The sequence below is a fragment of the Phytophthora parasitica genome (assembly GCF_000247585.1).
Source record: "Phytophthora parasitica INRA-310 unplaced genomic scaffold supercont2.6, whole genome shotgun sequence".
NCBI lineage: Eukaryota > Oomycota > Peronosporomycetes > Peronosporales > Peronosporaceae > Phytophthora > Phytophthora nicotianae.
In genome coordinates this window covers 1,146,526-1,170,843 of record NW_008648992.1, presented here as the reverse complement: position 1 = coordinate 1,170,843, position 24,318 = coordinate 1,146,526, and the positions used below count along the sequence as shown (strand labels likewise).

General features: G+C 48.9%; 12 protein-coding genes across 13 annotated transcripts; 7 read left to right on the top strand and 5 right to left on the bottom strand.

Annotated features, from left to right (window-relative positions):
• Window positions 1–1,128: 1,128 nt before the first annotated feature.
• Window positions 1,129–2,656, top strand: PPTG_21563 (hypothetical protein; the record flags this gene model as incomplete). Its single annotated transcript, XM_008898371.1, has 3 exons — window positions 1,129–1,321; window positions 1,517–1,784; window positions 2,389–2,656. 3 exons carry the CDS (start codon window positions 1,129–1,131, stop codon window positions 2,654–2,656), a joined length of 729 nt encoding a protein of 242 aa, XP_008896619.1.
• Window positions 2,657–2,863: 207 nt separating this feature from the next.
• On the bottom strand, window positions 2,864–4,573 carry PPTG_04081 (hypothetical protein; the record flags this gene model as incomplete). Its single annotated transcript, XM_008897906.1, has 3 exons — window positions 2,864–3,272; window positions 3,299–3,396; window positions 3,455–4,573. 3 exons carry the CDS (start codon window positions 4,571–4,573, stop codon window positions 2,864–2,866), a joined length of 1,626 nt encoding a protein of 541 aa, XP_008896154.1.
• Window positions 4,574–5,094: 521 nt separating this feature from the next.
• PPTG_04080 (hypothetical protein) lies at window positions 5,095–5,565 on the top strand (the record flags this gene model as incomplete). The annotated part of the gene is made up of 1 exon (XM_008897905.1): window positions 5,095–5,565. One exon carries the CDS (start codon window positions 5,095–5,097, stop codon window positions 5,563–5,565), a length of 471 nt encoding a protein of 156 aa, XP_008896153.1.
• A 103-nt stretch (window positions 5,566–5,668) lies between these two features.
• Window positions 5,669–6,192, top strand: PPTG_04079 (hypothetical protein; the record flags this gene model as incomplete). Its single annotated transcript, XM_008897904.1, has 2 exons — window positions 5,669–5,697; window positions 5,766–6,192. 2 exons carry the CDS (start codon window positions 5,669–5,671, stop codon window positions 6,190–6,192), a joined length of 456 nt encoding a protein of 151 aa, XP_008896152.1.
• A 1,051-nt stretch (window positions 6,193–7,243) lies between these two features.
• Window positions 7,244–8,006, bottom strand: PPTG_21562 (hypothetical protein; the record flags this gene model as incomplete). The annotated part of the gene is made up of 4 exons (XM_008898370.1): window positions 7,244–7,248; window positions 7,334–7,424; window positions 7,473–7,673; window positions 7,989–8,006. 4 exons carry the CDS (start codon window positions 8,004–8,006, stop codon window positions 7,244–7,246), a joined length of 315 nt encoding a protein of 104 aa, XP_008896618.1.
• Window positions 8,007–8,615: 609 nt separating this feature from the next.
• Window positions 8,616–8,753, top strand: PPTG_21561 (hypothetical protein; the record flags this gene model as incomplete). The annotated part of the gene is made up of 1 exon (XM_008898369.1): window positions 8,616–8,753. One exon carries the CDS (start codon window positions 8,616–8,618, stop codon window positions 8,751–8,753), a length of 138 nt encoding a protein of 45 aa, XP_008896617.1.
• A 768-nt stretch (window positions 8,754–9,521) lies between these two features.
• Window positions 9,522–15,588, top strand: PPTG_04078 (hypothetical protein; the record flags this gene model as incomplete). Its single annotated transcript, XM_008897903.1, has 2 exons — window positions 9,522–14,723; window positions 14,787–15,588. 2 exons carry the CDS (start codon window positions 9,522–9,524, stop codon window positions 15,441–15,443), a joined length of 5,859 nt encoding a protein of 1,952 aa, XP_008896151.1. The 3' UTR covers window positions 15,444–15,588.
• PPTG_04077 (hypothetical protein) lies at window positions 15,418–18,556 on the bottom strand. Its single transcript, XM_008897902.1, has 2 exons — window positions 18,249–18,556; window positions 15,418–18,162 (listed from the first exon to the last, which is right to left on the bottom strand). Exons 1-2 carry the CDS (start codon window positions 18,518–18,520, stop codon window positions 15,555–15,557), a joined length of 2,880 nt encoding a protein of 959 aa, XP_008896150.1. The 5' UTR covers window positions 18,521–18,556; the 3' UTR covers window positions 15,418–15,554.
• Window positions 18,557–19,135: 579 nt separating this feature from the next.
• On the bottom strand, window positions 19,136–19,905 carry PPTG_21560 (hypothetical protein; the record flags this gene model as incomplete). The annotated part of the gene is made up of 2 exons (XM_008898368.1): window positions 19,136–19,643; window positions 19,891–19,905. 2 exons carry the CDS (start codon window positions 19,903–19,905, stop codon window positions 19,458–19,460), a joined length of 201 nt encoding a protein of 66 aa, XP_008896616.1. The 3' UTR covers window positions 19,136–19,457.
• Window positions 19,906–20,019: 114 nt separating this feature from the next.
• PPTG_04076 lies at window positions 20,020–22,175 on the top strand. Of its 2 annotated transcripts, XM_008897901.1 has the most exons (3): window positions 20,027–20,221; window positions 20,332–20,515; window positions 20,595–22,175. In XM_008897901.1, exons 2-3 carry the CDS (start codon window positions 20,348–20,350, stop codon window positions 21,765–21,767), a joined length of 1,341 nt encoding a protein of 446 aa, XP_008896149.1. In that variant the 5' UTR covers window positions 20,027–20,221; window positions 20,332–20,347; the 3' UTR covers window positions 21,768–22,175. The 2 variants fall into 2 exon arrangements, with proteins under 2 accessions (XP_008896148.1, XP_008896149.1); XM_008897900.1 differs by having other exon boundaries at window positions 20,020–20,515.
• Window positions 22,176–22,300: 125 nt separating this feature from the next.
• PPTG_21559 (hypothetical protein) lies at window positions 22,301–22,561 on the top strand (the record flags this gene model as incomplete). Its single annotated transcript, XM_008898367.1, has 1 exon — window positions 22,301–22,561. The coding sequence occupies one exon, from the start codon at window positions 22,301–22,303 to the stop codon at window positions 22,559–22,561; it is 261 nt and encodes an 86-aa protein (XP_008896615.1).
• Window positions 22,562–22,608: 47 nt separating this feature from the next.
• On the bottom strand, window positions 22,609–24,258 carry PPTG_04075 (hypothetical protein; the record flags this gene model as incomplete). Its single annotated transcript, XM_008897899.1, has 2 exons — window positions 22,609–23,560; window positions 23,645–24,258. The coding sequence occupies 2 exons, from the start codon at window positions 24,256–24,258 to the stop codon at window positions 22,609–22,611; spliced, it is 1,566 nt and encodes a 521-aa protein (XP_008896147.1).
• Between the last annotated feature and the right edge of the window lie 60 nt (window positions 24,259–24,318).

The window sequence follows — 24,318 nt, the reverse complement described above, 5'->3', positions numbered from 1 at the left end:
TTTTGCATGGTCGACAAAACTCGGGTGGCTATATCTATACTCATTCTGAGTACATGTTGCCCTTTGCTCATGCTAATTACGGTATAGACTATGCATTCCAGCAGGAAAATGCATGTCAGCATCATGGTGTGGCCTGCACGATCGCCGGACTGCAACCCCCATTGAAAAAAAATGTATGGTCAGCAATGGCGTCTCGAGTATAATATACTCGGATGGCGGGACCCCGGGGTCCCCCATCCAATACCGCATCTCAAGTTAATTATTTATTTTTATTTTGACCGTTAAATATAATTTTTAAGATAACCGAGGGGTCATTCAAGTAGATCTCGTTCCTGAAGAAGCACAACAGCTCCCAACCATGGCCTCGGGTGGTTCGCAGGGACTGGTGTCTCGATGGGTAGGAAGGAGGCATCGTATGCCCGCGTAGTCGAGACCCTCGGTGAAGATAAGATTACAGCAATTCGGGATGGGCGGAATAGCTGAGAGACTGGCGGAGGAGGCCGCGAGTGGGAGCAATCTGAAGGTGTGATTTACCAGCTTCTTCAGCAAGGGTTTTCGGAGCGTGAAGTGCATGCTATTGTACCTGTTGGAGGAAGCTGAGTGACCAGGATAAGAGATGCAATAAAAAATAGAGTAGACACGCTACACACACGTCGAGAACGAGCCAATCCGTGGCATTCTTTCAGTGGAAGTGATATCGCCATCTTTAAAACTCACTGTGAAACTTGGATCCTCGAGGACGGTTTTCCATGTCCTCATCGTAGACCGTGGCAATACTTTACGGCCTCAGCATCTCAGCTACTGCCCAAATGTTCCAGATGCAATTTTAGAGCACCTGTGACTAGTGAAGAAAATGAAAGCACCACCGCAGCAGCAGATGCACCGGGAAAGAAGCCAAAACGTAGGCCGGGTCTCCCTAAGAACAAACGAAAGGCCACAAGCTCCCAGCCTTCTATACTCCAGTTCTTCAGCCCCCCCCCCCCCCCCTCAATCGTATAGTAGCGGAGCGTCACTAGGTTAACACTAGGAATCTTTACAGTTTAATATATATATATATATATATATATATATTAAAGAAATCATCACAAACATATAGTAGTAGGTGGTAAGTACGAAAACCGGTATGTGATGCGGGAACCGGGGTCCGAATGGGACCTTGGGCTCCCGCCATTCGTTTCATATGCCCATGGTCGACAATACGACAACGTCGGCCAGCTAGAGGCAGCCATTGTCGCTGCGTGGGACTCTATCGAGCAAGAATACCTCCTTACGCTTCTGGAGTCCATGCCTCGCCGCTGTCTCGATGTCATCAAAGGAGAGGGTGCTCTGACTAAGTACTAACTTCAATATAGAAGTTTGTATTGAATTTCATCAAAATATTCGTTTTGACAAAAAAGGGTATGGTCCTAAGTTGTGGCGCACGGGCAGAAATTGACAGTTTGTATGCCAGCCCTACCAAGACAAACAATATTACAGTTGTTGATACAAGTAGCATGTAGCTAGGGCCTAATAATAGTGTCATATCTAAACAGTGCCTCTCAACTCGCCCTACACACTGAGAAATCTGCAGAAATGTGCACAAAAGTCGGCGGTGCTATCAAATTGGCGCGCACGGTACATGATGGAATGGAAGCGGAAGCACGGAAGAACAAGAAACTAGTACGAGGACGAACCCGCGGAAATACGGAAGAGCACGGAATCGCGGGAGAGCACGGAGGGAGGGAGGAGCGCCGACTAAGGAAGACTACGAAGCTAAGGAAAAACACGACAGAGCACAGGGTTGTGTGAGCACGGACGACGGAAGAGCACGAAAAGAAACACGGAATACGAAAGAGTATCGAGCGGAGAAGGAGCAGAAATCCACGGTAGCAAACCAAAGACCAGAGCGATGAGAGCACGGATGGCAGAAGAGCATGGAATGAGGAGCGACGTCATGTACAGACCTCGGAAGAGAGTACACAACCACAGAGCACGATACCACGATAGAGCTAAAGAGAATGGAGAATGGAGTCACACGCTGAGACCACAAAATCACAGAAACGCATGGAGCCGCGGAGGTGCACGTAGCGACGACGGTACGGACGACAAAAAACCATTGGTCACGGAGGCTAAGGGACCACGAAAGCGTGTGGGACCCAATAAAAAGTATGGAAGATGAAGTAGAATTAACGAAAGAGAGCCGTACTACGGAAGAGCATGAAACCAAGGGAGATCATATAACCACTGAACAGCACGCAGCCACGAAAGGGCACGGACGAGTATGGATCCAGGAAAGAACACGAAAGAACGTGGACCACGAAAGAGCACCGAGGCCAAGGAGTAGGGCGGGATCGCGGAAGTAGAGGAGACCACGAAACTGTACGGAATCGCATGACGCTATGGCGCCAGGGACGAGTATGTCAAGTCGAGCAACATCGCGTTCGGTCTGATGCTGCTCCACATGGACGCGGACTACCACCATGTGGTCGACAACTGCGAGGAAGCGTGGACCGCGTTTAGTACCAAAACGACGGCGCGAAATATGTACGAATCCTTGAAGTACAATAGAAACACCGAAAGCACTCGACAACAAGAAGTACATAAAGCTGCGACCACCTCATTTCCAACAAGGCACGTGTTGCTGCCCCCGACTGGGAGATATGAGACGAGGCAATAACTACCGACCAGCACCCGACTGCACCGACGGGCAACCGACTGATCAAGAGCCAGATTGCCCTCCCCGATTCTTCACAATGTATACCCGGATAATAGTTGACTTGATTAAATTATTCGCGTGGGCAACCAGTGTTCTAAAGACTGGGTGGTACATATAATAGTGCACTTTGCCACAGATACAAAAGCCATCGTATGAGTCAAAGTAAAGTTATATTTCGCGTAAGCACAAACTAAGGTATCTGTAGCGTAGATACATCATCAACTTTTTGTCTAGCCTCCCGAGCGATAGTGCACCAGTGAAGTGCTCAAACGCAAGCATGATAAACAAGTCAAAGCTGTAGTTGTCGAGCTGGGCCCCCACGTCAGATTCGTACCTCTGTACGCGAAACCTCTCTCCCGTGCTACTTGCTAGCATTGGAGTCAGCTTTTCAGCTACCACTCGGACGCTGCTAAGGTAACTTGATTGCATGGAGTCGTAGATATACACAATTCGCTTCGCGATATCGATCATGATAGCACACCAATGATTCGAATTGAAGCTGATTGGAATGATTACACCTTCTCCAGCTATCGTCGATAACGTGGCCTCGACTGCGTCAACATCCATAGTAATCTTTCTGCCCACAACCCACCCAAAAAGCACGGGGGGTACAACGACAACTCGCGGGTTGTTCGAGAATAGTTTTGCCATAACACGGCGTCACCGAAATTACCGCGACCAACTATATCTAGTATCTCGAGCTAAAGAAAAGAAACTGTTAGTTAACATTTTTAACAATGGAGATGATGTAGTACTTACCTCTTTTGACTGTAGTCGCGTGGTTTTTAAGTCGTCCAATAGTGTTTCATCTTCTTCCACTCGGAACCGCGGGTCGACTTCAATCGCGAAATCAATCGTCGCTACCCAGTCAATTGCTTTGTCGATCTCAACAATAGCATCGATAGCCCGATGATAGTTTCGCATAGTTCGCAGTGTTTCAGCCGTAAAAATGCCAATATTCTGCACTTCGAGAACTACATCGATCTCCTGAAGGCCGTTATGCTTTGCTTGCAACGTCGTCATCTTCTTACTGCATTTACGCAGCACTTCTTTTGACAAAATTCTTGATATTTCGCCCTCCCCTAGCGCCACTTTCTTGGGAGGAAGCTTGTTCTTGCGGTGGGCGATTAGCTGCTTGTTTTGCTTTTTCTCGATTTCAAACAATCGATATTTTCGTAATATTTTCTCTGCAGAGTTGAATGTGTGGTCTTCACGTGGTATCGTTGAGAGCACCGATATATCAATTTGCATGTGATGCATGTTCGAATCGTGGTGAACATGTGTGATTTCACGATTCTTCTTGGCTTTCTTCGCTGATGTCTGCTGCTTTGGTCTTCCTCGCGGACGCACAGGGCTTGCAATTTCGAAGTGCTCTATGGCTTCTGCTGAGTCGGCTTTGCTGCGAGAGTCTATCAGCTCTACAATTGAATTTGTCACCGGAGCATAAGTGTTGTCGCTACAGCCGGCAGCCGCACTTCGGCGCCCAGTCGGGGGAAGGTCAGACTCCGATGATGACAGATCGGTGGCAGCCGTGAGTCCACAAACTTGCCTCTGCGGCTGATGAGGCTGATATCCTTCTAACCGGCGGTGGATCTCACTGAACTGCTTTTTCTTGAAAAGTTCCGCTACAGAATTTAGCGCGCAAAGAGCCTCTCGATACTCGCGCATCCCCAGACTGCTCATTGTAGTTGTGATGCTATTTGCAACTTGGTTTGCTTCACGAAACTTCCGATTTGTATCCCAGGCTTTCTGTTCGGATTGAGCCACCTTGGGTGGAGCTGAGCCGGAATTATTGTCTCCTTCTTCAATTGCTTGCGCAAATAGAGCACATGCCGGCAAGGTAACAGACGCGGTTTGGCTTGTCCAGAGCATCATCATCGTTAACCGTACTCTTGATAAACATCACACCAGGAACAGCTTCATAAAAACTGTACGAAGCACGGCCGACAGCGTATGCATACTGCTCGAAAATCAAAGCGCAAGCGTGTTCACTTGCCACTTCCAACGGCGATGACGTGGTGCATGTAGCGATGATGCTTTTCATACTCCCTTTCACTTTCTGCATACACTGTAAGATTGGAGAGACCCCGCAGCTGTTCTTTCTGCCACGGATTAAATCCGTACTCGTCCGCCTTGGCGACTTCCTCACGTAAGTACTTCCTCTGGGTTGAAATGATTGAAAGAATCGAAATTAAATTCGTCTCAATTGGTCAAAACAACGTTAAATTTAATGCTAATTGGTCAAAATAATGCGGTGCGTCTCAACCAACGATTGCAACAAACCGCAACTCAATCGAAGCTCTGTAACCCGAGTTTGCCCAGCCAAGCACACGACATTTCACTTCCATTTTTTTTTTTATCCGCTGCATCTGCACTACTACACTGAAAGCACCTGAACGATGCCGACAGCAAACCTTACCGATGACGAACGCCGCCGAATCCTGGATGAGCTGCTGAAGCAGAGTTTGGGCGGCAAACTGCCACGAGGAGTCCAAGCCAGAGTTGCCAGAGAATTCAGGTGCTCCGACGCCTCTATTGGAAGGATATGGCACCGATTCTGTGAGACGGAAGCCAAGGACGGTCTGGGAGAGTGGAAGAGTCGTATTAAGCAGAATTCCGGCCGGAAAAAGCAGAATCGCGACAAAATTGCCGCTAAAATCCGGGCTGTTCCTATTGAAGAAAGGAAGCCAAATCGGCGACTTGCTCACGCGACAGGCATCTCCAAGTACTTAGTGCAAGCACTTATACGTGAAGGCGTATTGAAGGTGCATTCAACTCGCACTACACCCTACCTGACGGACAATAACAAGTTTCGTCGTGTCGAACATGTCCTTGCATACATTGACCCTACAAGCCTCATGTTCGATTAAAAGTGGTTCTATGAGGATGTCAACAAGCGCTCGTGCTTAGTATTTGAAAAACGAAACCCCGCTCCAGCGTAGCCGACGGAGTAAGAACAACATCCCAAAGACCATGTTCCTCGCTGCAGTGGCGCGTCCACGGTAAACATTCTGCAATTTAATATTTTTCAAACATTCTATTTACTAAATTCCTATATTTCTTAATACAGATGGGACCCACATCGTAAAAAGGAATGGGACGGTAAAGTTGGATTGTGGCCGTTAACTGAGAAGTATAAAGCGCTTCGTCGAAGCAAATATCGAACTCGTGGTGAAGAGTGCATTCGTAATATTGATTCTATTAATCAAGAGGACTACAAGAGTTACTTACTGGACCATGTCATTCCCGCTATCAAGTTGAAGCGGCCCCGCCGAGAAAAACAGAATGTAATTCTGATTCAACAAGATAACGCAACTCCCCACATTAGTCCAAGCGACCCAGACGATTTAGCTGCGGGGACTGCCGATGGTTGGAATATTCGGCTTTCCTACCAGCCTGCCAATTCACCCGACACAAATACCTTGGATTTGGGACTGTTCGCCTCTTTACAGGCTCTTCAGCTTCAACAACCAGTCTATGGCATTCAGCCCGCATAAAGTCCGTAGAGAATGTATACAAGGCCATGGACGAAGATACGCTTGACGATATTTTTCTTACACTTCAGAAGTGTATGGAATGTATACTGAAGGTAGGTGGAAGTAATGATTACAAGCTGCCACACATGGGTAAGCAAAACTTCGAAAATAAGGTAAACTCCCGAAGAGTTTTGTGTGTGACCGCGATGCTTATACAAGTGCCCCTGCCATCCTCGAAAAGGCAGGTTGGCCATTCTTGTTCTAGTGTCAAGTGTAAATAAATACCTGTCCAAATAGATACTACTCAACACATCATCTTTGTACACAAAATAAAACTCCATCACTGTTATATTGGATTCTTTCAATCATTTCCTTCCAGAGGAAGTACTTGATTACGTGGAACTGGCAAAGCAGAATCTTGACAGTTGGGAACGCCGTCTCGACCATACTTAATTCAGTGAAGTCCTTGTCTATGATGATGCACTTTGGCCGCTTTTTAGCAGGATTGTTCAATTGAATTCTTCAATTGCTGCGGTGAGGGGTTCCATCCTCTCATTCTGCAGCAGCGCGTGCTGCACATACTGACCTTTCCCAAAAATATCATGAATTATGAAAGAGAAGACTTTGTACTTTGAGCATTCGTTCCGTGCGTTGTGTCAATGAGTACGACCTCAGGAAACCGGTCGTACAAGTACTTCATGTGTTTTGTCTGCACAGTGATGCAAGTCGCGGTTTTCTTTAGTAAAGCAATGAGCAATTCTCAGTTTAATTGAATAAAATACAAGCTTTACAAAAGTTTTACCTTGTTTTGTTGCGAATCTGCAAAAATTCGACCCACGTTACCGGTCTCTCCACTGAACTCAACCATCCATGTTTTTAAACGCTGAACACTTGTAGTAGATTTTTTTGTAGAACTTCCACCGTTTGTAGCACGCTCTCTCCTACTGCCATTCGGTTTGATGGATACTGTTGATACGTCTTCGAATCAACCAAATGGTTGTGGTCTGTTATACGTTTCGTAATACAGACAGCAAAGCGGTGAGCTATTTTATCAACTTCCCGAACGAAAGCATTAATCTGCAATATTAAAACCAAATTAGTAGAGTATTGCATGTTCCTTCCCTGACTATGCCGGACAGTACCCGACCGTGCCCGACTGTACCCGACTGTCCTCGACAGTGCCTGACAGTGCTCGACTGCACTCGACAGCGCTCGACAGCGCCCGACTGCATTCGATAGCGCCCGACAGAGCTCTACGGAGGCTGATATTGCCCGACAGCGATAGAGAGTGTAAGTCTTACCTGTGCTGGACACTCGATCGAGCGAGATTCTTGACGCGCTCTCTTGCCCTTCCCACGAGACTTGTATTTTCCGGCGTGGGTGCACACCAACGTCTTAGCGTACCATACCCATGTCTCTTGAATAGGTGTTGAATCGGAGCCCGTGTGTTGAATAATAGCGTTTCTTTCACCGACCTTCTTGTTTGTCCGAAGTCTGAACATCTGAGCAGCAACTCGATTATTAGATTAACACACGAATAAAGCGTGGTAAGCGACAAATACCTGGTATGTTGGTATGTGTGGATATACGTGCAGAACGCGTCCCAAGATTCAAACTCGGTGCAATCGGGAGGGGGAAGGTGCGAATGCTGGCCGAGAAGATCGCCAGAGCGGTTGGATTTGTCCGACTGCGCCGCCGAACTCGATGTCGTGCCCAGCGCAAAATCGCTACCGTCACTAACACTGTTCTCGTCCTCTATGACGTAGCGCAGTCGCCGCGGAATCAGGGGGGAGCCTTTTGCGCGCCGACGGCCTCACCCGCTGCGCTAGCGGCATTGCTTCCGTCGATCGGGCCTCGGGGCAAGAATGAGTGGTTTCTAACTGGGTATACATGTATACGTAGTTCGGATAGCTTGCAAGACCCGGGGAGGGTTGTGAATAGATCGTTCAGGAAATTTTCTTCTTAACGGCTCTCCAGTTGGGGTTTCCAACCACTCTCTTCCAACAAACGATACCACCTCGAAGCGGCGGCGCTCGGCTAGTCTTAAACATCAACGCTAGCACGGTGTCCGTCCGTCACACGATTTCACTGGAACTTTGGAGCTTTGTGATTAGTAGCTGAGCGGATCGAAGGTTGACGTGATTGGCTAAAATTATTTGCTACAAAATACTATGATTGGCTGAATTAGAATTTAAGAATTGGTTAAAAATACGTTGGTTATGATTGGTTAAAATAAATCTTTTTCAGTCGTTAAAAAATCTTAATGAATCTTCATGCACTCCAAAAATGGAGCCGTTCGATTGCCTAACTCGTTGGGCCCGAGTGGAGCTGCCGCCCCTTGATCTTGACGGTCTTGGACTACAGCTGCGAGGCGCTCCTTTCATGGGACGCCTTCGCAGCCGGCTCCACCAGAGCTGGGGGCCGGCGGTGCGTTGCGTGTTCCAATGAGCGGGAGCCATGTCTATGCACCATCACTGGCCACGGCTAGCGACCGCGAGCAGCGGATGCTTGCACTAGCCGCTCATCGCCACCACCGCCACCACGTCACCACTGCCACCACCGTCACCACACATAGAGCGTGAACACCGTCACCGCATGCAGCCACGGCGTCACCCGAAGAATCAGAGCCAATAGGTAAATAGTAAAACGTTTCCATTTGCTAAAAGTATTGTTACTTTTGCTACCTTTTTACTTTATAAGGCATACGTAAGCTACCACTGTGTTACTTAAGAATCATTACGCTGTGTAAATGTTAGCAATTAGAGATACAATCTCTATTAATACTTAATGAACATGATTTTTATTTTCTACGCATAGTTTTAGCCATAGCAAGAGCTAGAATACTAATAACCTCGCTAACTCTCCGAACGACCGGTTTTGTTTTAGTATTCGTACAATGAGCTCGGACTAATTTCGCACCAGCAGTGAATGGATGCCTTTCCTAAATAATTTGCGAGAATTTAAAGGTTTAGAATGGAATTAAAAGGTTTACAATCCAATTGTTTATGTTTCTGTTTTCAGTGAAATGGTTTTGAAAGCGAATGAGTGGATAGGATAAGTTTTAGATAATTATGCCTTCCTTTTACGACCTCTAGCTGGCAAACGCACTCGGCTCGCATGCAAGTGCAAGTTGCACCGAGCTTGATCAACATTTGGCATTCCGCCACTAAGGTTTTCGGCTATTTCTTATTTTAATAGCAACTCGTGTATGAGCGGAGTATTAAAAAAAAAAAACTGTGCCTTTACACGTCGGGCTATATTTAAGTGCTTTGTGGTTGTTAGCGTTGGTGTGGTGCTATCATCCTCCTTGACTAACGAGAGCCCAGCGTTCTCTTGCCGTCGGATGAATTATGAGCGCAGCAAACTCTAGCACATCCCACCCTTCTTCACAACCAAAAGATCAGCTCGTGCTTCAAATTGAGGATGTCCCGCTTGCTGGGAGGCTTCTAACGATTGAAATTTTCGAGGTGCAACCGCAAGTTCGTTCGGCACCTTCCACTCCATCAGCGTCCACGAGCTCCGCGAGGGCAAATGGATTTCGAGTGGCAGCGCGAGATGATGTGGAAAATGAGTATTCACTGTTTGTGACGCGACAAAAGGCTGAATATTTGTATAGGGCAGCATATCCAGCTGAAGCGGAGGGCAGCGAAATGATCACCCCAGAGGCTATGGCAAACGGGATCCTCACATACCTCAGCATCATTGGAAATCGACAGAGAGACGTTGGAAAGCTTGTGTGCCGGGAGCCCGAGCCTCATTTTGAAAAGAAGACCCGAGTCTTACCGTCCAGCACCCCGCCGCATAAGCAAAGGAACCCGCATCTACCCTCCAAGCGACTGGATCAACGTGCTGTCCGCGTGCAGAAAACATCAAGGCGTACTATGGAAGCAGTTGCGGCAGCAATGCGACGCTCAGGTCCTGACTTGAACAGGGACGATGAAAGCGAGATAGAGTCAGGAAAATTTGATCGCAAGGGCAGCGAAGCAAGTATACTACATCGTATGGCAGTAGCAGACTCCAAGACGATGTGGAAAGCGCAACTGGAGACGAACTATGAGGAGTCCGATCACCCTTCGCTCTACGAAAGTGATTCATCAGCTGCGACGCAAGAATATACCTTAGCGCCAGGCTTGTCACCGGTGAAGCGAGCACTTCCGGAACGCAAAACAAAACATAAGGACCTTGAAGAGCGTCGGCAAAAAGGACGTCAGCAACGAATTATGATTGCTCAGGCGGCTCATGAATGCCCAAACTCAATGTTGGAGTCTATTCAAGGGCAAGGCTCTTACCAAAAATTAATTGAAGAAACAGAACAAGAGTCAGGTCAATTATCCCCAGATACCGCAAGAAGAGCCTCAATGGTCATCGTGGGTAGTACTGAAAAACCCACACACCAGCCAAGAGCTTCATCTGCACCTCGCTCGAGTGTGGGCAAATTGTACAGCTTAAGAAATTTGTTTGATTTGAATGCATCAGAACCAGAGCAATTCCTGCGCCGACGAACTTTGGACACGTATCGAAGCGTGTTGGGAAAAGACAATTGGCAAGACGACATTCCTGGGATGGAGATTGAGATCACTGACGAACGCCCAACTCTCGAAACCCCGCCAAATAAACTGGATGCGCTGTTGAGTAGTGCGCGTCGTGTGATGGTGGTCAATGCTGTTGGTGGATCCTTGCAACGGAACGCCGGTACATCGAGGTTAGCTCATGAAAAAAGACGTGGAAGGACGTCGACTTCGCCAAATATCTACGCTGCTGCCCTTAGTACGTCACACTCAGCTCCACGTCTTGGAGTTTCGGTGCCTAGAGACGAAGGAGTTAAAGCTGAAAACTTGAGCACAAATGCAGCTGGACCACAGCTGAATGATGCAGTGAAAAGCAGTCCGCGTTCCCAAACAAATTTGATGTCTGGATTTCACCAGAAACAACCTGATGATCAAGCCATCCACCAAGAGGATAGTCCGCCACCTCAAGTTGTAGATCTTTCAGTAGCGAAAGGAAGTCGTGGCGGATTACAACGAAGGTCACGGCCACGATCAAACTCTGTGGGTTGTGAGGGGGTTTTGCGTTTAGCTCCACTTCCAAGCGCAGCACCCAAAGTACCCGTTCAAGATTTTCTGTCTCCACCAGAGCCAGAGACAACTCCAGATGAATGCGAAGTCATTCAGGAAAAAGAGACTTCTGTGACGTCTCCTGATCCTGAAGTGGTGACGTATTCTCCAAATATGTCGATTCTTGCGAATACGAAGGATGTTGAAAATCCCACAAGTGAAACTTTGGATAAGTTGTCAAAGGCCGACATATTGAGATATCAAGGGGTTACAGACGGTATTCAGGCAACTGCGAATACTTACTTGCCACCAGTTGCAGCGAAGCCAGCGATCGATACAGAAGCTCAGGAAAACTTATCTCTTCTTGTAGAGCTGGCTTTCCCCCTAACTTCTCAGAAAGAAGATTTCCCCCGTACTTCTCGGCAAGAATGTTGGGAAGAACCGAGTCAATCCGTGATTCCTCCCGACATATATGATGAATCTGGGGGGATTTCCAATAATATGGCAGATTCGGTGGTGGCAAACCCAGCACAGACTTGCGTTGAGGACAGGAGCCATGAGCAGCAGCACATTCAGGCAAGAGAAGACGAATCTGAGGAATTGACCGATACTACAACGCCGGTCGAGGAAAAAGGGGACGCTATGGATAAAGAACCATTTGAGCAAGTTGAAAAAGTGGAAAGTGCCATAACCGATAACCAGATGCAATCATGCGCCAATTTTCTACGGATCGATGAAGAAAATGAAAACCAGACGAAATGTCTAACTGAGAATCCGTCTTGTGCTAACAATGACGACAATCTGGATCGATACGATGCGGATCAACGCGGAGAAAAAGATATGCTTGTGTCCCCTAGAGAAGCGTCTGATACTGTCAATCACCCCGAAATCTCTGTCGATGGAAGTGACGCAATCCAGAATGATCTAAGCCCGCATGATAATGACGCAGAAAAAGTGGAAGCACCAGAGAACAGTAGTCCTTCCGATGAAAAAGTGAAAGTGATGGAGCTATCGATCGACTACAAAGACGAAGAAACTGCGAATACGATGTCATTCCCTCCATTGGTTGCAGACTCTGTAAACAGCACTCTGTTCAGTCGTGATCAAAAATATAATGAAAGTAGTATTGTATCCGACCATGATGCTGACTCAAGTGTTCCAGTTGATGACATCGTTCAACCTATCGATGGTATTTCACTCCCTACCGAAAATATTTTACCCTATGAAGAGCTGACAAGTGTGGGCGCTGATGCCGACGAAGATACGGCACCTTTCGAAGAGAATGGCCGAGATCCAGAACATGACAAAACGATGCAGAATACATTTGCAGAAAGCATTGAACCCGATCTAATAATCACGACGCAACCGCAGAAAGCAACTGATATCGAGGTGGAGCAATTCAGTACCGAGAAGTTGAGTTTGGCTGACGACAATTATCCATTGCTAACTCTTTCTAGTCAGCAGGAAGAGCCTATATTAGAAGCACCTCCAGAATGTGAGAAACCTGTAGCAATTTTACGCAAAAAATCGATGAATCCACGTAAAAAATCGATAAGTACTGGTAAGGTCAAGATAACATCGAAAGGATTGGGGTCTACACGAAGAAGCTCCGTAGAACAAGTAGCAGATGCACAAGTGGTAGTAGATCAATTACCGCCCAAACTTGAACGTCGACATACAGCAAAAGATGTGAACAATAGTGATCTCTCTAAAAGGATGCGCCGAATGAGCACGATCAATCTAAGTAACCCGCTACCAGGTTTATCTTCAACAACTGCTGTGAAGACAGGGGCCAAAGTGTCCGCGGTAAAGAGCCTTGATCCAGCTCTACGTCGTACTAGCAAACGTCAAACTCCATCGATCCAGCAGCACTCCGGAGTGGCCCAAAGCGGGACCAATTACCACAAAAAATGGGGCAAGTGGATGGCTGGCAAAAACATTATCGAAAAGGTCGGTTGCCTCCAGCTGGAGGAACTCGTAATGACAGATCCACGGAATGAGGAAAACTTGCTCAAACTGGGCTTTCGATATGCTCGCTCACCGGATACCAGTATCCCAGCAATTTTACTTTTGGAAAATGATGCTCTGTTGCACAAAAGTGCAACAAGAACGCGAGAGTATTGGTTCTGGCTTGGTTCAGCGCACTTGGATATCTTCATGCGTCATCGGAAATATCTGCCCGTTGCGCGATTTCATTTGAACAAGAGTCTACGAGCATTTACAAGCGCGTTTGCGTATTTGGAGAGCCTGATGGATCCGATGCTACTCCTTCGTTATGCTATTGTCCTTTTCTGGCACAAAGGCGATGGCAACTTGGAGAAAACACGAGATATTTTCCATGAGCTGTTTTCTCAATTTGTGAGCTTTTGCGATAAGGACCGTCCGAATTTATTGTTTCTTCAGTTCCAAGTGCTCCATCGCCTGAAACTCTACGTGGATGCGATTGACTGTATCAACAAAATTCTCACCCTCCATGAGAATACTAAGCGTCAGACTGGCGCTCTCTTACCTTCGACTAATTCAATACCAGTCTATGACTCCGCAGACTATCGACTGATGTTGATGCAGTGCCAACAGGCAAGTGGAGACTACGTGTCCGCAGCTCAAAGTCTAGCGTCCGTTTTGAAGGACAAGAATGATCAGCATGACACAACGCTCAAAGATGAGGAATACTTTGATTTGTGGCTCTCTCTAGCAGAGAAATGCTTTCATCATGAAGACTATGCACTCGCATTGGAGTATTACGCGATCGCTCTGAATTTTGCAAAACAGTCTCAAGCTCTTGCAGCCATCCACTATCACCTCGGCCTTTGCTTCCAATCTTTGGGTGAAGACAACAAGTGCGTGACAGAATACAAACGTGCACGCACGGCGAATCGCCATGTTCCTCCCTTAGTATCCCCTACTGAGCTCAACAGTCCTTATGAGGAGCGCTTTGCACAACTTCTCCTGAAATCTGTCGCCCAGACTGTAGAAGAAGTACGAGTGGAGTTGTATGGCAGAGCAGTACGACGCCTTCAGCGCGTTTTCCGACGAAGTCGTCGGAATTTGAATATTAAACTGGATAACAGCAACTCTGAAGCTGAAGTAACGAAGATGCCTAGCTTGTCAAAGCGGAAACAAAGCACTGTTACGACACGAGAGCTTTCTGTCCCGGTAAAAATTGAAAATACCAGTGACACAACGGACAACAAGAAAGAAGAAACTGTACCACAAAACCCTGTCGATCTTGATGACAACCAAGTGGGTAGACGGGAGGAGAACCCCCTTGTAGATATCGAGCACCGTCATGAATCTTTTCTTGCAAGAAAAAAGGCAGCGATGGAAGAAATGACGGAATTGCTTACAAATCCACAGTATCGAGGACGAGAAGCTTCGCCATCGTCTCGTTCTAATGCTCGTCTCAAAGCGACTACACAACTGCGTAGTGGGCTTCTTTCCCCCGAGAAAGATCGCCTGGATGCACGTCGAAAGCAGTCGATGGAGACATATCATCAGGTAAGCCACTTCCCCATTTTCAGTTAACTATCTTCATACATTCTCAGTACTTTGTTTCTACAGCTTGGATATGTTTCCTCGACAATGCCGTGGATTGAATTTTGGGAGAAACTTCTAGCTCTTGCACCAGAGCTCTTCGAGTCGCGACAGGCATTATACGGCAGCATTGCGCGAATACGAGGTCGTCAGCCGTTAGTGACCGACGAAGTCGCCTTCTGCGCTCTTGCTGAAAGCATCGGAAATGTCCACGAAGCAGCCGAAAAACTTCACGATGCATCGTACGAACGCGAGCTCACGTACGTATGTGCCGTCATCGAGGTGACAAAGCTCCTGAAACGAGATTTCCCACTAGATCCGATGCAACTATCGCTCAAACCTCCTCGCGTCTCACTCCCTGTCATTTCGTCGTCCACGGCAGATACAATAGCTGCCCATGGCTCGCACAGTCCAGGAACATCACGCGTTGTACTTCCCCCGACTCGAGTGACCTCCATTTCCAAGCCCAAAAAGCACCTCCGAATGAACCAAATGCTCGATATACACTTCCAGGAACATGTCCAGAAGCAAGAAGCAGCGTTGGCAATAACCGAGGCAACGGGAGGCTTTGTGCCCAAACACCAGCGAACAGAGAAACTCATGGTGCTTCAAGATTTCCGGTTGGCCAACAACGCTCTACTGAGCTCGCAACTAGCTTTTGGTAGTGGAAAGGCAACCATATGAAGAATGTTATTCATTACTAAGAATTACTTGTCGGTAGAACGGAGTTTTGTCAAGCTAAACGGAGGAAAACATTAATGTAATGTGGAAAATGGACGAATGATTTTGACTCGCCTACTTCAACTTGGTTGCAACCTTGTGGATCCAGTCCACAAGCAGCGGGAACAGAGCGGACACACTGTCGTTGATGAGACCCAGGAAGAACTGCTCTGCTTGCTCGTCAGTCAAATCCAAACGGAACTTCTCCTCCACCTTGAGCAAAGTGGTGGCAGGATTCGCTGACAATTCTTCAATGCCAGAGTCGGCCATCAGACTGAGCAAGTTCAGAATCAGATCCGCACTCTTGCGCAGCCAGTTGTACGCTTGGCAGCAGTACGTTGTGAACTTCTGGTAGTGCTCACTGGTCGGGCCGCCCATGCCTTCCACCATTTCCTTCGTCAACTTGAACGGAGGCGGGTACGGCTTGGGATCAGCGCCGAAGACAAAACCGAAATCAATGTGGAACAAGTGGCCTTCAGCCTTCATCATCAGGTTGTCCAAGTGACGATCACCGATTCCCAGTAGATACGTCAGTACACAGTAGCCAGCCACTGATTTCACGTATGTGCTCAGAGCTTCAGGCGCAATTCCAAACTCCGCACTTGGGTCTGGGTTGTGCTTCCGTAAGAAGCCCACGATCTGGGGCGACTCAAAGTGGGAGACCACGTACGACACCGGGTACGAGTCTTGCACGAACTCCATCAAACCATCGTTGGCACCAGTTGCCAAGATCCGATACGGGGTCAATTTCAGGTCCAGGTTGACTTTTTTCAGCAATCGGTCCATAAGGATGAACATTTGCATGATAAGTTGATCTTGACGAAGATCATCACCGTTTTTCACCATAAACTTGTACATTGGTCCTTCCTTTTCGCGATGCAAGTAGCTGATCATACGTGTCGGCAGAGATTCTCGCATCATGGAGTCACTTCCGCCAAACATCGACTGACTCAGATTGGGTGGGTGATGGTTCTCGCCTTCAGCCGTGATTGCGTGGTGATGCTGATCATTTGGAGAAATCACGGTTTGGAACTGGATCACGGCCGGGTACATGGCGCTCTTGAACATCTTGGCCGATGAGGCGACAACTCCACTTAAGTGAACTGTCGGATCCAGAGGCAGAGAGATCACGGCACCCTTAGGCCACGGGAACTGCTTGAGGAACTGTCGCAATTTTTCCTCCTTTTGATCCTTTCTTCCTTTTTCTTCACGAGCCTTGTTGTGGATTGCCAATATGTGGCCCATGAAGTCACGTTGAGCCATCAGCATGTCGTAGATTGGTTTCTTTTCTTCATCTCTCTTCATTTCAGTCAACATCTGGTTTAACACTGTGTGGAAGATCTCCGAGTCATTCGTTTGGTCGCCAGCCTCCACTTTCAGATACCAGTAAAAGAAATTGGCCATCTGGAAATTCGTGCTCGAGCGAGCAATAAGGAAACGAGCCAAAGGACCCAGTTCACTCGTCGAGCCGTCCGTACTGCCATTTTCATCCACACTCATTCCGCCGCGAGAAGATGTGATGGGAGCGCCAGGCTTCTCATACCGCAACGCCTGCACCAATTGCAGCAGGAAGTCCTGTAGATCTTCGTTCTTGGCTGTGGCCAAAGTTGATACAGCAAAATGACGTACAATTTCGTGTTTGAATTCCTTCTCGCGACCCAGTAGCTTCAGAGCATCAGCGATATCAATTTCGCACCACTGAGACAGCAGATCGGTTGCTTGCTTGACCTCCAGTTCGTCTTTCCAATCCACGGACAGTAAAAATTTCACCACAGCCTTTTTGTTGTCGGTCAGAGTGTAGCGGAACTTCCAGAGCAAATCCTTGTCTTCATTCTTCAAGTTGTCCGTCGGCGTAGCCAGCAAGAGCTCAATCCGAGCCTTTTCGTCGCGACTGGGTTTGAGATTCGGGTCAATAGATCCACGAAGGATATCGCGAGCCAGACGACGGTACTTGCGCTCAGCCGGGTTGTCTTCATTGAGGTCGGGGTCCCACACAGTCACGAGACTCGGCAGTTCTCTGGATCCAGAAGACCCTGTAGTGGCCAGATCATACGATCCACTGAGCGTGTGCGAGTCGTACGACGGAGCCGAGGACGACGCAGTGTTGTTCTCGTAATTCATCCGTCTAGGACCCATGTCTGCAGTGTACGACGACGTCAAGTTGCGCTGTGAATACGGCTCTTCCTCGTACACGACCACATCTCCGAAGTATGGCATCTCCAGCCACAGTAGGGCGTCCTCACGGTACGAGCAGAAAGGGCCCAGTGCGTCCTTCCTGGTGGGTGGTTCACTGCCTCGTCGAATACGAGCAATGCGTCGGTCTGTGACACTATCCATCCACTCGTTGCGAGCGATCTCCTTGCGCTCGTACTTCTCGCGGAGCTTGTCCAGTCGGAAACATTCCTGTCGTACCCATTCTTCATCGATTTCTGAGGGTGTGGTGGTGTTGGGGGACGAGTCGGCCTCGCGTCCTTCCCAGATGCGGAGACACTGCACGCCGTCGCGCAGCACGCCCTGCTTGGTAAAGAAGGAGATGGTGGAGCCGCCGATAGGTACCCAGCCCACCCCCCAGATGGTAATTGCCAGAAGCGAATTACGTGAGAGATCGCGGTAGCGCACAGGGAAGGAGATCCATTCGTTCCAGTAGATGGTCGAGTTGCTGCACTTGGTGGGGCTCTTGGAACTGATAGCAACACAAAAGACGCCACATCTCAGCTTTCAGAGCTCATAAAGCAATGATAAAGGCACCAACCGAGACATAATACGCACCTAATGACCATGGGATGCAGTGGGAGCCCATCGGAGAACACCTGTGCGGTCAGGAAGATCTCGCTTACAGGCGAGTTGCGTACTTCAGACGACGTGCCCGCTAGCTGCTCCAACCCCGCCAGTGGTGCCTCTGACACAGCGCGTTTGGGTGTATCGCCGCTGACGGAACATCCAAGAGCGGGCGCAAGTTCTACCAGAGAGATCTTGACGCTGATGCCCGTGCTCACGCCGCTGCTGAGGTAGTAGCGATACTCCTTGAGGCGGCTCGTCATGGCAGCTTTATTTCAGTATGAAGGAGGTGATGGAAGAAAACCTATCTAATGGAGTGCGAAAAGCTGGGGGTATTCTATATGGAAGGATTCGAAAAAGGGCAAATCTTTGTGTTGCGTTGTACGAGCGAACTTCGTGACGAAGCCATTTCTTTTCAGTTCCACAGCGAAGCAGCTCGACACAATGCGTCAACAGCCACAAGGTCCACCGAGGGACGTAGGTCTCAAATTGAGACTGTGACTAATTTCGCTCGACAATTGCTGCGGGATGATCGATCGCGTGTGAGACGTGCGTCTGGCTAGACTGCTGCTCGCGTTGCCAACGCCCTAGCTAATGCGCTGCAGCGTGAACAGCTTCAAGTCTGCGTTCGGAAAAGAAATGATGCGATCTATTGCGCAGGTTACATCGCTGCTGTCGTTGCGGCTCCCAGTCGACTTTGTTAATACGGTAATGGTGCCAATCCGAGGTTGCAATGCACCAAGATAGTGGCGGGGCGGAACGCGATCTGAGTACTACATGTAAACGAGCCGCAGATTTCGCCATGCAAGTCGGCGAGTTCGCTGGGCGATCAGCAATAAAATACATATCGAATTAGAAGTTGTCCACTCTTGAAGCAAGTGTGTGGTTTCGTGCAATAATAAATTTGGTCTCGTGTTTGGCTCTTCGTACTGGCCAGCATCTCGCCATTGGCGTCAATTGAGCCAGCCGTGTGGTGCTGCCCGCTGTAAAGGCCTTTTTGGCTCTTCTCTGTGGATGCTCACAACGAGGCTTTTTGAGACATCTTGTATTTGGCTGTTGTATCGTTCTTACAAATTTCAAGTCGATGTCTGAGCGTCGCACGTAAAAAGCTGGACATGTTGTGTCGCCCAGCCCGCATTCTTGGTGATCCAGCCATTGGCCTGTCCTGCGAGGGGAGATGACACCTGATTGGAGCCCAATCTATTTGTAGCCGTCCTCAGAAAGTTCGCCGTGCCGAATAGTATTTCGAGGAAGCCCCTGCAGCTGGATGTCAAACGAACCTATCGCCGCCATCATAAGAGCAAGAGCTCGCTTTTGCGCCTTGGTTGCCGGGTTTTGCCACACACCTGAGCCACACATCTGAGCCTGGAAGAGGTTCGGACTGGGCTACCGAAAGGGTACATGTACTTAGCAGAAACAGGCTTGTACCCAAATCTAGGGAACGAGAACAATCGCGCTCTGCTAAGTTCGTGAGAGCAACACAACGAAACTTTCAGGAGCTCAATTGCAAAAAGTTACTAGATATAATATGACACCGTTTGCATGCGTATGCATGGCAGATATAACGGAGGCACTTCATTGTAAGGAACTATTATAGCATCGATCTTTTTAGTTTGTATTTTGAGCCTATTACCGCGTGTGTGCCCATTTTAGTACCCATTTTAGCCATTACGATCGCACGACTGCTGACGAAGGGGCGAAGCCAGATAAAAAAGCCTAAATGGCTTTTCTCTGAGCATCGAAGTGCACTTGGAATTTGTATGAGCTCTCTTCGCTGCAAAGAGGCCCAGACCGCGCCACTTATTACTCAGTTTGGCGGCCGACTCGACTCGTGTACACGCGTGGAGCGGAAGGCAGCGAGCGCGAGAAAGAGAGCGCCCCCCACTCGAGCCAAGGCAATCCGCCGAGCTCCCCCTCGCCGAGTGCCCCCCCCCCCCTCCCCAGCAGCAGAACACACTTTTAACGTAAGCCCGCAGCTTTTTGTGTGCGCGTCCTTACGTTTGGCTCGCCAAGACTGAAGGACTCTTCCCCCCTGCTCCACTTCGTCCCCTTCCTCCCCCGTGTATCCATTTAGGTAGACAGACCGCAGCATGTCGCGCAAGGGACTCAAGGGTAGCAGCACCATCGGTGGCAACGACGTGCTGACCATCGATCAGCTGCGCCACCAGGACGACTGGGTGCTCGACACGGAGCGATACAGATGCCACGTGTGCACGCGGAACTTCACGCGCTTCCGACGAAAGCATCACTGTCGCAAGGTACGCTCATCGAAAGTCTTTTCTGCGGGGAGCTATGACCCGCTGACCATTTTTACTACGCTCTGTGTGACGACTATAGTGTGGTGAGGTGGTGTGCGGTAATTGTACGCTGAAGAAGGAGGCAGAGCTGCCCGTGATCGGCCGCTCACTGGTGCGCGTATGCATGTCGTGCATCCTGTCGCACGCCAATGGCCAGGCAAACCCTCAGGCCCCGCCCCCCGCCCCTACGTCGGGCACGGCATCGCCGCCGCCCCCGCGTGAGGAGCACTGGGAGGCACAGAACTTCCACTCGCCCACCGGCAACTCGGAGGGAGACTTGTCGCACTTTACGCGCGATTTCCAGCAGCCCGAGTTCGACTACCCGCTCGACTTCAGCTGGGACCACCCGTGGCCCAAGCCCCCCATCGTTCCAGGCGAGTCTGAGCGTCTCGAGATTCTGCGCGGCTTTGAGATTATGGACACGCCCAGCGAAGACGTGTTCGATATTATTTGCGACCTGGCCAGCAACGCTCTCAAGAGTCCCATCGCGGCCGTGAGTCTACTGGACGAGGACCGCGAGTGGTTCAAGGCGAGCGTGGGTTTGGCGCAGAACGAAGTGCCGCGTTCCGTGTCCTTCTGCGCGCACGCTATCATGTCCAAGGAGCCGATGGTTGTTATGGATACTCTGTTGGATAAGCGATTCGCCAAGAACCCACTCGTGACGGGTGCGGCCAAAATCCGATTCTATGCCGGCGCGCCGATCTGCACGCCCTCCGGCCATCTTCTTGGCACGGTGTTTGTATTCGACACACAGCCACGCAACACGTGTGATATCGCTACCTTGGAGAAATTGTCGAATGTGGCGATGAAAAATCTGGAGGACCGTAAGAACGCTGTGGCTGCGCCGGTTGATAATGGTGAGGCAGTGGAGGTGGTCGAGAGCGATGATCAGCAGACAGAGGCGCCTAAACGCCCCGCCGAGCCGCTCCGGGGATCGGGAATTGGAATCGCAAACCAGGTGGTGGCCCAACCAGTGACTGGCGCATCGCAGGATCTTGTCGCGGCCAACGCTGGCGATGGTCAGGTGACGGCAGGTCCAAAGATGGAGACGATGCTGATGGATTTGCTGTGCCGTACCACGGAGACTCAGCAGCAGTTAGCAACACAGCAGGGAGCGATGTTCCACACACTAGGCCAACACACCGCTGACATCGACAAGTTAGCGACTGCGATGGCGCGGATGGAGGCAAAATTAGACGCGATGGCCGAGTAAAGCGGCCAGAATGGTAATGCGCGCCGTGGACAGCAGCGGCGACGCGTGCGCGTAGCTCAAAAGCGAGATAAGAGGATGGCCACGGCTTCATGTGAGGTGACGAAAAGGAAAAGAAAAACAAACAGCAGATTCAATCATTCGCTCGCTTTCTTCAATCGTATTCAGATTTGTAGTGATAAAGATGGTTGTGATGAACTCGATCGTGTTGAAGAACATTGGCTTGCCGGTGTCTGTAGCTATACGGACTGAAGGACCTCATGTGCACTTTATACTGGCAGTGCTGAATGGCGTTACCGCAACTTTACTTACAACGCCTTGACACGATTTGTGGCAACCTTAGACCCAAAAACAACCATAACACGCCGAACACTCGGTAATATATTTTAAATTACCCAACGCCACGTGTCCTCCATCATCGAATTTCTCTAAATATAGGGATTCTTTACTTATGTAAGCCACATGTATTATGTGAAGAACACAAATATTTTCACACTTGCTGTTTTTCTTGATTTACTCTCAATTTCGACATCGATATGGACACGAGAACTTTGGCACGTGAGTTGACGCGCGCGAGACTCAAGGAGCTGGAGAAGATGCGGAAGGTGCTCGATAATATACAGCACAGTTTGGACGAAATAATGGCAGCTCAAATGGCGTTTCAGGGCCGTATTGATGAGGAGGAAGCACGCATTTACCAGCTAATGGCGGATTTATTCGAAGGGGGGACAGTTCAGGATGGTACTTTTTCGTTTGGAGTGCTACTGGAGATGGCAATTCACAATCTGAACGCATAATACAGTGACTACTATCTGTATTAAAAGATAAATTCAGGTGATACTACTTACCCGAGTTCTTTTTGTAGCTTTTGTAGAGTTTCAGTCGTAGTTGCAGCGTCAGTGTCGGAGATAGGTATCTCCTTGGACATATGCAGGATTGTCCACAAAATGCGAAGGCGCATTACTTTGACATCGTTCTTGGAGACGTCGTAGGTCTGCTCTGTAATGTTACCGGTAACGTAGTTGTAGCACTGCGCTACAACTAACACACCACAACTAGACCCATCAGGCTGCCGCGGCGATAATACCCACTCAACGTTTTCAATCACAATCTCCGAATTCGGCTTCGAAACGGTGAGCCACCTGTCGAGGTATCCGCGAAGGCCTTCTTTTCCTTCGGTTGCAGAGTCATGATCATCTTTAGGTATGCCCTCCCATACCTTCTCCATGCTCTTGTGGTAACATTCACTAATTAGAGGCTCGTACATGTGTACATGTACTCGTACACTCGTATTAGTCGTTTGCAAGTGGATAATAACAACACCCCAATGGTTGTCGTCCAGGTGCACTGCGTGGAGGACAAAGTTGACTTGTCCAATAGGTATTTTAGGTGTAGATGGCCACCCAAAATCCCACATCAGCGACGAGATCACGTAGCAACCGCCTACAGCACCTCCAATTGCTCGCAGGCAGAAGTCTATATGAGTGTCGTTCAGCCATCCCCGACATAGGCCACCCAGGATATTTTCGAAAGTGGTCGATCCAGTTCCAGTTAGCGTCCGAATTTCCGTAAGCAATCGACTTGACGCAAACTTTCCAATCACTTCGTTGGCCAGATCTTGATGTCTATTGCAGATAGCAATGATTGACAAGCCTTGCGTCTTTGTCTCTTTTGATAACAGGCTCACTTCCGAGGGGATTTTTTTCCAATCTTGCTCCAACCATTTTCGGTCTTCGACCCACACTTGGCACTTTGCTTTGATGGCGTGGAATGTAGTTAAAGCTCCGACGAACCGACTAGAAATATATAGCAACCATGCGTTAGCGCAACCTTTTTATAGCAACCATAATAAGGCAACCTTAGCGGTACAACAACCTTACCTGCTAAACTTCCAGAGTTTTGGATCGATAGTAGCTACAATATCGAGCCTGACCCCATGTTTCTTCACGGTATCGGTCAGTGGATCAGGCGCGTTCTGGTCTTTCCATGCTGTCGTGACTGCTGCTTGGAGAGACCGACTGAGATCTACTGGAATTGCGAACGCGTGCATATAATCCGTTGACCGCTTGGCTTCCCACCGACACTCAATGGTACGTACTCTCAGGTATGGGTCTTCAAGCTGGACTGGGTACTTGGCTAGCGTCTCCATGACGAATTTCAAATTTGGCGTGTTCCTTGCCCAGCGAACGAAATGATCTAGTGTCACTGTCAATCCACTCGGATACTTGTGAACAGCTAAACGGGGTTGTCCAGAAGTTAAAGTAGTTTGTCGAAGCTGTTTCGTCGTCACCCTGGAATTGCCGCGGCGTTTTGGTTGCGGGAGGTTTATGATATCCACTGCGCGGCTTGGTGGTTTAGGTGTATGTGATATAGCTTCACCAGGCTCCGAAGTTGAAATTTTCTCGTCGAGCTCAGATGTACCTCCGCTATCGGTGCAACCATCCGTGACGGGCATGTAGTCTTCCAGCTCCTCCATTAATTTCACTGTATCCATGGCGTCTAGTGGATCAAGAGAGGAGAGACCGTCTTGATCGCCGTCGTCTGTGTTGTGATC